The following is an 11,475-nucleotide window of genomic DNA, read 5'->3' as shown; positions in this document are numbered from 1 at the left end:
TTCTAGCACTCCGATAGTGGAATATTAGTTAGTGGATTTGATATTAACATCTTAATACGATGCTGCATTGCAAAGCATGGAAGTGTCTGACTTGGCTGGTGTGTTTTGTCTTACTGGAAACAGACTTTTCCGTCGGCAAACCTTGGTCATCAGGTAGCACCGTAAAGTGTGAAGTACTGTACTAACGCTATAGGTTTGTGTGTCGGCAGTTAAGCATTTCCCCGGACCTTTGGTCCATCCCCTTCTAGCACGAATTTCTTGCGGTTTTTGCAGATGGCCTCCGCTGCCCAAATGGAATGTATTTGAACGCTAGCAACGCTTGCGTGAATTGTGACTGTAACCTTCACGGAACACAGTATTACTCCAACGAATTGCCAGCACCATCGTGTAAAGCGATCACAGGACAGTGTCAATGCGGTCCCAATGTCCTGGGACGCACTTGCGATCGCTGCAAACCGGGAACGTACGACTTGAATGCGCACGGTTGTACGGATTGTTGGTGCGTTACAGAGGGCGCTGGCAGCGGTATTTGCAATGAAGTGACCGGCTACTGCAAATGCAAGAACGACAACATTGCTGGTCAATACTGCGATGCATGTCGCGTTGGCTTCTGTAATTATCCGGTGTGTGAACCGTGTGAGAATGTCATCGGCCCGGCGATTTCTAAGATTCCCACCACCATCGTCAACGCAACACTGGACATTCTGCGTGCTTTTTCGTTCTACATTAGACCGTATTGACGTGGTGCAACTGGTTTAGCCTGTGAACTGTCTATACGTCTGTGGAACGAGCATTCATCGTGTTTTGCACTTTTACTCCATTAGTATTACGTACACTGAGTTTTTAATCTGCTTTTTTTTAGTTGGGCAAACTTTTCGCTTGAAACAGACTTCTTTGTGGCGGTGCACATTAAGAAGTGTCCGTTTCAATATTAAGTCATTTTGATAAATCACTTCAAATACGGGGATTCTTTCAATAATACAATGAAATGCCAATGAAAACAATGAAGTGGAGAAGATTATTTGTGTCATTTTATGTGGCAGAATAACCACTATAAAGGTCTGTAGTTGCACTAACCGTAAGTACTGAACAAATTTTGTCTTGTATCTCTTGAAAACTGTCTACATGCTGAATCTGCATTCCAGCACGATGCTGCATTGCAGGGCTTTGGGAAATCTGCGATGGTTGATGTCTTTATTTTTTTCTGGGAACGAAATTCTCCATCGGTGAACCATCCGGTAATGAAGTCGTTGTGGTACTGCGTAGTGCTAACACTTGATACTTACGCACAAAGCGAAATCAGCATAAAATCTATGCCATGTCCAATTTAGTCCATCCTTGTTGCCGCTGTTTATGCACGGTTTATTTTTTGAATAGATACAAATAACAGTCAGTGCTCATACGGGGTGTACATGAACGGTATCATGGGAATACCGGACAATGCCAGTGCAAACGAAACGTGCAGTGTCGCAGGAGGTACAAGTGATCCCTATATGACAGATTACCTTTCGCGGAAAAAACAGGTGCCGCATCGCAGTGATTGGCGGTATTATAGCAAGCATTAAATGGTTAGGGTGATCTGGACCCGGCTGCGGCACGGAAGAAAAACCTTTCAGGTTTTTTTCGCATTTATTCCTGATCAGTCTACGCTCCTAAGGGTGACTTCCGTAGGACACGCTCTGTTGGTGTTTTGTTTAGGCATATCTCTGATATGATTGTAGAACACAAATCCGCAAGCGTTATGATCGGCAGTCGGAACACATTATTTAGTAAAGTGTAAAGCTAGTCGCTTGTTATCTAATCGCTAAATGCCGCTAAGTATTTAACTGATTTTATTCACGGTTGTACGTTCAAGAAATCGACGCCATGCTGAACTGGAGATACTGTAGTAATAAGGGTTTTCCAATTCAAAATTGTACAGGCTGCAGAGCTTTCCACAATTTTTATCAATAAAATTTACAAAATGGATCCTGGATCCCCTGAATCAGAAGAGCGCGTAATTCATACTTTTGGCAGTAATTGCCAGTACCGGTACTTTCACAATGCTTTTATAGGAACAGGAAAATTTGGAACTGTGTTTAAGGGTATCGTTACGGAACGCGGTGATTATAGAGGAGAAATTAATGTGGCTGTTAAAGCCGTTCATCTCGATTCCAACTGGGACATTGTAACGAATGCAACATATTGGGAAAAAATGCTCGCCAAGTTAAGAAAACTTTCTCAATTACTGCACCCACATCTTGTGCGCTATCACCAAATCAGCATTAAAACAGCCGGAGGTGGAATAAAAATGGAATGATGATGGAGCGATGCAACCGTGAGTTGACATTATGTAGAAATTTGGTGCAGAAACCTAAGAAACGCTAAGAATAAGCTATAAATTGAAAAAATCCACAACAAACGCCTAAGTAACCTAAGAAATAAGGAAGACCGCGAAAGTAAGAAACCTACGTAGGAACTAAGAATCCGAAGAAAAAAGGTGGTTCAAGGCTCAATCCCAAGTCAAACATTCAAGTTGAACTAAGTGAAGACGAACGGCAGTCAAAATTTTTTAGTTAAGGACAAGGTGAATTTCCGCCCGAAAAGTCCATCCTTAATTACACAGAAACCGATAAAGAATTCATTTTTCTATCCGCCGATGTAATTATAGTCATTTGCCAAAAATCGTGTGAAACCGTATTGGACATGAATGGGAGACTAAACGCTGTTCGTATGCACATTCGAATGCACACTTTGCAGTGTTTACCGTTTTCTTAAGCAAAAGCCTCTTGCAGGTGACCTGACAAAAGCCTCTTGCAGGTGACCTGGCATCTCTTTTAAAGCAAATTCGGGAAGGAGCAGAACGCGCTGTGAACAACTACAAAGTCGTTGCCCGATACATTAAAGACATCACAGTGGGAGTAGATTTCTTGCATCGTCAGGAAATCATACACGGGGATTTGAAACCGGGAAACATCCTCGTAAAATGTCTGCCAGGAGGCGACACAATGCTGCTCATCGGCGATTTGGACGATCTAGTGCTCATGGAAGGTAGCATGACGTGTTCCGGGGACATTTCCCCGTTGCGTGGAACTGTGCGCTACATGTCACCAGAGATGCTGAAAAAATTCATCGGTCAGTGTGGAACAGAAAATCCAGGACGCAAAACGGATATCTGGAGTTTAGGCTGCATCATGCTGGAGATCGCTGAATGCTTTCTAGGCATAAAGACTGCTGAAAAAATGCTGAAAAACACAAAACAACAGGTCAGTTTAGCAAATAATGCGAAAAATCAGTTTGCGGCGTTAATAATGGATGGCTATGTTCCGGTTGTGGATGATAAGATCCCACATAATTTAGCATCCTGTATTAGGCAGTGCCTACAGTCGAATCCCAATGAAAGATTGTCGTCCGCAGCGCTGTTGCACAAAATCTCAGTTACTGGAGCCACTGAATCAGAAATCATGGCAACGATTGGAAATGCCACCCTTGAAGTTGTTGTAATGAAATGGGATGGAATGTCGAACATTGTTAAAGTGGTAACGTTGGACTCAGCGACAGAACGAATTCGAATTCTTGAGATGCCGGTATACTTCAAGGTAAAATTTTGTTTTTCCCGGCTAACGATTTTGACTGGAGAACTAGGATTTCGATGCCCTGATGATGAACACAGAATTTATCTCTGGAATGTCTTGGAAGGCACGTGGCGTTTCTTCCGTCTACCTACATGCAACGGATCCGCATACTGTCGCAGTATGGTTGTGTCTGGAACCACGGCTTACTATTTCGACCGTTTTACTGAACTGTTTCAAGCGAAAAACATAATGTGGAACGCCAATACAAAATCATATGAAACGGTCCTACGATATGTGAGGCAACCTCCATTTAAAAGGTGAGCAAGGGGTAAATGTGCTCGGTGTCGTAATTAGTAATCTGAATAGAGTGGATTTTCCTCCGAACTTTTTATTTTCGCTTTCCAAAGGCATTTTAGAAGACGATTCGTAACAAGTTTCGTTCTAGCTTCTTTGTAGTGAAGCATCGATTTCGTTACAGACCATGGTGTGTGTGGAAAGCCGTGGCTGAGTTCGAAGGAAGGATACTCTGTGCATGCTCTGAAGAAAGCAAGAGTAAGATCCAGCTGCATCGTTATGATCCGATAGCGGATGCCTGGAAATTTTTAGCGAGACTTCCAAAACTTGGGTTCCAGTTTGGTGTGGCTGTCATGGACAGGTATATTTACACACTTGGTGGAAGTTTCCCGGATGAGAAAGCCGTTTATGCTACAACTGGCCACTGCATACGCTTCAACACTAGAACTAACAATTGGGAGGATATTCAACCACTGCAACACCCACGAAGCGGACATTCAGCTGTCGTTGTCAACGAACGCATATATGTATGCGGCGGCGAAAATGCGAAAGGTGAAACCGAATATTACATCGAAGTTTATGATACCACGCGCGACGGACCCTGGTCGGCCGTTGCGTTATCCGCACAAGATGAAGAACTGCTACAGAATAAATTCGGAAAAGAATACTGATCTCAAATACTGGACCAATAACCGCTCCCATCTCGAACGACTATGTATTGTCAACACGCCGGCAGAGTTTTGTACCGGCCGATTGTTTAAGGTGCTGGCGAACCCAAAAACAGAATCAGTTAAAATGATGCATAAGATGTGTTGTTCAGGCACTGCGCATGTTTTGTTTTTCGTTTGTACGGCCCGTCCGAAAGCAAGCGCACAGGGTACAGGGATGATTCGCAGGCACGAGTCGATAAGATGTGCATGTACGTACAAGGGCTTCTCGTACAATTTTCCCCGTTTACACTTTACCTCTTGTTTCCGTTCAGATAGCCCATTACATCCTTTACGTACTACGTGAACCTGATCGCCGATGTATTTCACTTCCTGAAGGTACTAGTACAAAAATTCCATAATTATTGTTTTATAATTTTTTTACCGTAAATTTTGGCACATAAATGTGTAATGCACAAGTACACCGCACTAACATTTGACAAAAAAACAAAATTTTTTAATTACAAGCTCGGAGCAAGGTGCGTTAAACGCAATCCAACCTGATAGGGAATCAGCAGTTTGTTTTGAAACGGAATGTGATGCTTCTTGAACTTTGAAGTATCTTGAAATATTAATTTTACAATCTGCACATTTATGGGTAAAGCTCGAATGTAACTTTTCACAAATTTGTAGGTAATTTTATCGTCGTTTAACGTTGTGTATCGTAGCTCACCAACACTGCAGGTTACTACTGTAATTATAAGTGATGTTTGTCAGGAAATTTATACACATCAGCGATCCTAACTAAGCACGTAGTACAAGTTAAAGTTCCCAGCAATTGCTTTATAAAAATAGGCATAATGGTATTAAGGCATGGCTCGTGCGTTCAAGTACCTACAGGCTACAGTATCCATCCCATACGAAACGTTGCACGTGTATAGTTCCATTCAATCAGTCACAATAATTATTAGGTATTTGATACGGGCGTACGTTGTACGTGTGATGTGATGTACTCGTGTTTAAAATCTATATTTGCCGGTACATTTGTAAATGCGTGTTTCCTTGCGCGAAATCTCTCCAGCCACTGTTCCCCTACAAACCACTTAACACATTTCCAGAATCATGTCTCTGTGCAATAATCTAGAGCATTTCAAGGGAACGAGGACTCTTCATTGCCGATTAGTTAGGAGACGTGCTCGGCGATGTACATTCACCGGAAGCTGCAGAGTTTGTTCCGCCGCAGCCGCAGTACACATTCGGCAATTCCCGGTATGCTCCGGCTCGGCCATTTAGTTAACATCGCAGGCAGAGCATATACATACTTCTGTATCTGTAAAATATTGCATCAAACGGCACTTCATCTGCCTAAAGTCGCCTTCCTCAAAACTGGAACTAAATACGAGTAACTGCATTTGTCTCCGCTTGTTAAACAGCTGCATTTCTTTATGAACTTGCCTGCCAACTTGCTACCGTAAATGTCTTAACACACTGCGATAATATCGCCCTTATTGCCTTTCTCCGGCGATCTATCCAATCGGTCGCTGAGCGTTTGTAGCCGGCAGACATGTTGGCCTGTTGAATGTTGGCGAGCCCGGCAGGAAAGTGGTTTTTCTCCCATAGATCTGCCGAAATGCGCCCACACTTCTGCCGACTCACAAACGATACGGCAACTGCAATTCAGGGATTGTTATTGAAGGAAATTAGACTGTACGGCGGTAACTGTGCCAGAAAAGTGCAAAAACAGCGGTATATGAGAGCAACAAGTGGAGCGGTATATCAGATAACAGCATGTACGGGCATGTAGCTAATATTTCGGTGTATTATATTCCGAGCTTTATTGCAGACCAGATGATGATTATGAAGAAACATTCTCCGATGAATGTGCCCTGCAGCGGCAAGTTTGCCCTCCACACAGCCTCTCTCCGTCTGGGCAATTTTCTCTTATCTTGTCTGTCGCCATCACCGGAAGATTATAAAAAAAAACCAGTATATATGGAACGTTTCGTACCTATCTGTAGACAGCCTGTAGGCTGTAGATACGCTGTAGACAACGTGTAAACACCCTGTAGACTTCCAAAAAAGCCAAAGAAACCTGGAGACTACAGTGTGTCTAGAATAACCTCCGCCACTGTCGATAGTGGTGTCTACACGCAAATTTGTACGAGTACAATAATCATCCTAAATATACAAGGATTCAAATATCCAAAAATAGTAGCAGCGTAGTTTCAGTTGGTTTTACCAAGGAATCGCGAACTGTGACAAAATGGGTTAGCAAGTGACGAACAGCTATCGAACCGCAATCTGCGGCAAAATAGCTGACCAGCTACCTTGCCGTTCGAACTGCGGCAAAATAGCCTATGGCTACTGAGCCGCAGTGTGCGGCAAAATAGCCAACCAGCTATAGTGCCGCACATTGTTCTTACTGCGGCAAAATAGCCTTAGCCATAAAATAATGTTATAAATACCGCGCACATCCCTTACCTCTGAGAAAGTAAAGAGGAGACTCTTCTTCGCCACAGCCAACTGCCGCTCCACAATGGAGAATTTGTCAGCAAAATCCTTCCACAATCCAACTAGCTTCTCGTCGGTGTTCTGTCGCTTGGAAGAACTACTGATGATATGTCGCATCGTGGTGGCTAGCAAAGCCCAGTCTTTCTTTAGGAAGGCTTTAAATTTTAAAAAAATAAAAAATTGACAAGCAGCAGTTGATCAAATCAGGCGTGAAGCTCTTGTGCGATTGCTGAAAATGGACGATTATGCAAAACAAATCAAGATACCGGTCATGATACGCACTGAAGAATACTTCACAAATTTAAAATAAAAAAAAATTATATTTTAACTGTAATTACAATCTATTTTTCAGCTAATTTGAAATTATTCTGAAAATAACCGTGAAAACTAATGCTCTATTTGCACCTGGGCTCTCGATTAAAAACCACGTTCTGCTGGAGGGAAAACGTTCGCGTGAAGAGATCCACAAAGACGGCGCGCAGCATTTCCATGGGTTTATACCCGCCCAGGAGATCCGTCAGTTCCGCCTGCTGGCTCAAATTAATCACGTGCAGCTTCCGATCTGCTTTAACAAAAATCAGCGCTGAGACATCGAAAATTAAAAGAAATAAAATTTGAAAGTTGGAATTCGAAAAAAATAAAGACAGTTTTTTACAACTTAAAATATTCTGGAAAGCAGCCGCATTTTTTAGAAATGTCATGAAAAATGGCAAAAAATTCTTCGTTGAATTTACAACTGTTCTGGAACATAAGGGTGCTTTTGAAAAGTATCCTGAAAAAAAAAACTGCACATTGGCACGGGCTTACCGAGTTTTTGTCCGCGAGATACTGCACACCGGTCCCGGTCTCCCCGACCAGCAGCATGGCCTAGTTGTGCGCCACACCCATACATAAACTCTCCAGTAAGCGGCACGCCGACGGATGCAGCGAGAACACCGGTCGACTGTTGAGAAAAACCGTTTCCGTGCTCGACTGTTCTTCCTTCAGTGTAGCCTTCGCCAGCGGAACTCGTCCAGCACGAATACCACTGGTGCTGTTGTCAACCACCACCGGCTGTCGTTTGCCGAAATTGTAGTCCACCTGCTCATCAAAAAATAAGAAAACAAATACTTATTTGAAAAAACCGACAATAGATATAAAAACAATTTAAAAAGTCAAACAATCGAAAAAAATATTTAAACAAATATAAAAAAATTTAAATATTATCGCATTAGAAGAACAGTTTTTGCTTCGGTAGCGTCGCCGACGCACATCGGTGGGCGGTAATCCCAGAAAGACACCCAACTGCTGCGCCAAGGCCAGACGCTCCTCTTTTCCAGGAATAAAGTCCACGAAACAATCATAGACGTCTTGCAGAAGAATTTCCGCTTCGGCGCGGGAATTGGACTTTAAAACAGGAGGAGATTGGTCGACAGGTTTTCAAGAAATCTCTGCAATTAAACCTTAAACTTCAGAAAATATTTATTACAAACCTTGAAATATTCATTAGCAAGTCATGCAGGAAAAAATATAATACAATTATAAAATTATTATCAACAAATAATCAGAATACAACATAACCAGGGCCGTAGCGAGGTCCGTTGGAAGGGGTAGGCGCAATTTGGCTGCGCCATTTGCGCCCGCTTCGACGGTCGGTCAGCGCCCACTGCGCTCATAAATTTCGAAGCCTGCGCCCGTTTCGCCCGTATAAACAGGCCGCGCTTTAATACTTTAATTAATATAAATAGTTTAATTATTGTAAGTCTTGATCACCATACATCAGACCAAGTCACATCAGGGCAAAGTCCACTCTGCGCCACGGGCGCACGGCCAGTGGCGCCCGCTGCGCCCTTTGAAAAATCCAAAAATTTTGCGCCCGTGCGCCTGTACGCCAGTTTTGGGCGCAAATTTAATTCAGAAGTTGGCCGAGGAGGGGTAGGCGCGCGCCAGTGCGCCTATACCCTCGCTACGGCCCTGAACATAACTAGTTAAAGAAACAGTATAAGTTCCTTTCGGACGATGAAAAGTAAATACAATGAATAATGCAAAAACTAATACTAGGAGCAAACGAAATAAAAACAATATAAAGTCAGAGTAAAATAATAAAATTTTTTTTATACTGGCGGTGTGGCGGATAATTATCGCAGATTAAGATTTCCAACCTGAGCGAGATGAGGCGATGAGCAACACAGCGCCGCGCATCCACATCCATGATTTCCGCGGCATTCGTCACCGTGCCGAAGATGCGCAGCAGTTCCGGAAGGAAAAGGTCTGCATGGACGGGGACGGAAGCAACCGGCGACTGATCTAAAAATAGCCAAAATTGTCTTGCGAAATATTCCTTATCAAAAAGAATAACCACCATCAGAATTTCATCCACGGGAAGCCTCTCCAGATAAATCCGCTTGAAAGCGGCTGCACAAGCTCGGATGGACGTGCGACTGCTGGATGGACGGCCGTCGTGCGTTCTGCGCCAGCAAAGAAAAATCAACAAATAAAAAATCAACCCAATAAAATGGAATAACAATTGAAAAGCATAAAATAACGTTAAGTGGCGAAATATAAGTATTCGAAACCCGTCGCCGGCCGGTATCATCGAACCGATCTCCGGGATATTCAGGCTGCCGGTCTGGATGAGCGGCAGTAAGACCGACACGACATCCATCGGCGCGCTGTCCAAATCAATTCAAAGAGTACGGTATGTTTATTTTCTAAAAGACAAAGCTAGTGTGAAATGAATTTAATAAACTGAAGATGCGCGTACGTAACAGTCCGATAAATAATATGTACGTTGTTTGAGAATGTATACATACACACGTAATCCGTATATCATTAGTATTCGTTACTGTGGTTATTTTCATTTCGCATGCCATTGCTACAACAATACAGTAATAAACGTTGCGGTTATTTGGCATATTTGCACGTACCGTAATACTGGTGGAGGTCAATTACATTTGGGTAACCGTTGCGCGTCGGGTAACGGGCAAACGCGTAAAAAACGTGACGTAACAGCGCGTAAGCAAGTAAGCATTCTGATTCGTGATCACAAAATCTGGGATGGGTTTTAGCTTACTTGTCCGCGTAAGCGTTGCATGACGTCGAAGCGCAACCGTTACCCAAACTACGAGTAACTCGCGCCTCTCCTGCACAGATCGACAAAATTTTTGTTTGTTTGAACTATAAGTGCATCCAGCGACCCAGATTCACACTCCAAAATTCATAATTAACTTTTTTGACGTAATACCACATTTACCACATTACAGCATTAAAAATGAGTTTTTCTGTTCCGCTGCGGTGTTCAATTTCTTTCTTGGCACGGAAGCGTACTCGACTTACGATTGGACGATTGGGTTTTTGCTGAGTCATGGCTAATTTTTTACGCGTCTCTCCATTACCCGACGCGCAGCGGTTACCCAAATGTAATTGACCTCCACCACTGATAACGTACCCACCACTGCGCAGCTGTATATGCGTCCCGAAATTGAGCGGGTAAATAAGGAGACGGTAGGCAAGCAATACAGATTCGATTTATGCACATGTAGCGCGCATGTAAGTACTTCTATCTATAATCTATATGCACTTTGGTAATTACAATTCATAATAAAATTTAAATAGTGTTATACCAAATACATGGTGGACAAAATGAATAGTGGACAAAATGAATGGTGGACAAAACGAATGGTGGACAAAATAATAGGATGCCATCTGAATTGACATATGAATGGGATATAAAAGTGTGCAGTTGATTGTCGGATGTCTTGCGTTTCCGCATAGCTCGCAGTATACAACACTGCTCACTACGCAGGATCTTGTCCGTCTGGATCACTGCCCTGAGCTCATCCCGAGTCCCACATAATAGCATGAAGGATTCGCAGCAGAGAAAATGAAATTCAGATCACATGTGACATGACGCACCAGATCTGGCGCACCGTCAGTCGCTGCAACCTGCACAGCAATTTGTCTCACTTTGTCACGCATCACGACAGTGTTAGTTGCTACCGCCACTGGGCCGGCCACTACATTGATTGGCCGCGGCCGCCAACTGCAAACTTTGCAGTGGCCAGTGGCAAAACGCGTTTGAACATGTTCTCAGTCCACCACAGTTGAATGTGAAAATCGCAGTGTTGAATTATCCTCATACCATACGTGCCAGATCACCGCATTTTCCTTCAGATTCCGCTGTTTTTGCACACTGCACACTACTGTGACACTAGTGTACAGCCAGCAGCATCGTATCGACTATCGAGTGAGTCGTACTGTACTCATCGTGCTATCACCTATCGTCAGCGCACAGTCTGCCACGGCCCAGACTGAACTGGCAGCCCCGGTCCACAAAGCCCGGCAGGAAATCGACGCAGCACAGATGGCCGGCGGCGGGGAAGGGGAGGACATGCTGCGTGTACGCCAGACCGTCCGTGCGGGCGAAGAAGCTCTGTCCATCATCCAGCCGGGGCAGGCGTGCCACGAACAGGCTGCTTTCCACGAAGATG

At 43.6% G+C, this 11,475-nt stretch overlaps 2 protein-coding genes across 2 annotated transcripts; both read left to right on the top strand.

The window, feature by feature from the left end:
* On the top strand, positions 1–988 carry LOC129599566 (laminin subunit beta-4-like). Its single transcript, XM_055497850.1, has 2 exons — positions 1–153; positions 274–988. Exons 1-2 carry the CDS (start codon positions 60–62, stop codon positions 738–740), a joined length of 561 nt encoding a protein of 186 aa, XP_055353825.1. The 5' UTR covers positions 1–59; the 3' UTR covers positions 741–988.
* A 1,255-nt stretch (positions 989–2,243) lies between these two features.
* On the top strand, positions 2,244–3,624 carry LOC129599571 (serine/threonine-protein kinase Nek11-like). The gene is made up of 3 exons (XM_055497856.1): positions 2,244–2,317; positions 2,800–3,566; positions 3,619–3,624. The coding sequence occupies exons 1-3, from the start codon at positions 2,296–2,298 to the stop codon at positions 3,622–3,624; spliced, it is 795 nt and encodes a 264-aa protein (XP_055353831.1). The 5' UTR covers positions 2,244–2,295.
* Positions 3,625–11,475: the final 7,851 nt, after the last annotated feature.

The sequence above is a fragment of the Paramacrobiotus metropolitanus genome, unplaced genomic scaffold (genome assembly GCF_019649055.1).
Source record: "Paramacrobiotus metropolitanus isolate TYO unplaced genomic scaffold, Prichtersi_v1.0 Parri_scaffold0000148, whole genome shotgun sequence".
NCBI classification, from domain to species: Eukaryota; Metazoa; Tardigrada; class Eutardigrada; order Parachela; family Macrobiotidae; genus Paramacrobiotus; species Paramacrobiotus metropolitanus.
This window is presented reverse-complemented; position numbering and strand designations above follow the sequence as displayed.

Bases quoted from the DNA above. Each gene is read 5' to 3' on its own strand.
- LOC129599571 (XM_055497856.1), top strand. From the start codon at position 2,296: ATGATGATGGAGCGATGCAACC. The intron at 2,318-2,799 runs GTGAGTTGACAT...AGCCTCTTGCAG, and splicing joins GATGATGGAGCGATGCAACC to GTGACCTGGCATCTCTTTTA.
- LOC129599566 (XM_055497850.1), top strand. From the start codon at position 60: ATGCTGCATTGCAAAGCATGGAAGTGTCTGACTTGGCTGGTGTGTTTT. The intron at 154-273 runs GTAGCACCGTAA...CGGTTTTTGCAG, and splicing joins CGGCAAACCTTGGTCATCAG to ATGGCCTCCGCTGCCCAAAT.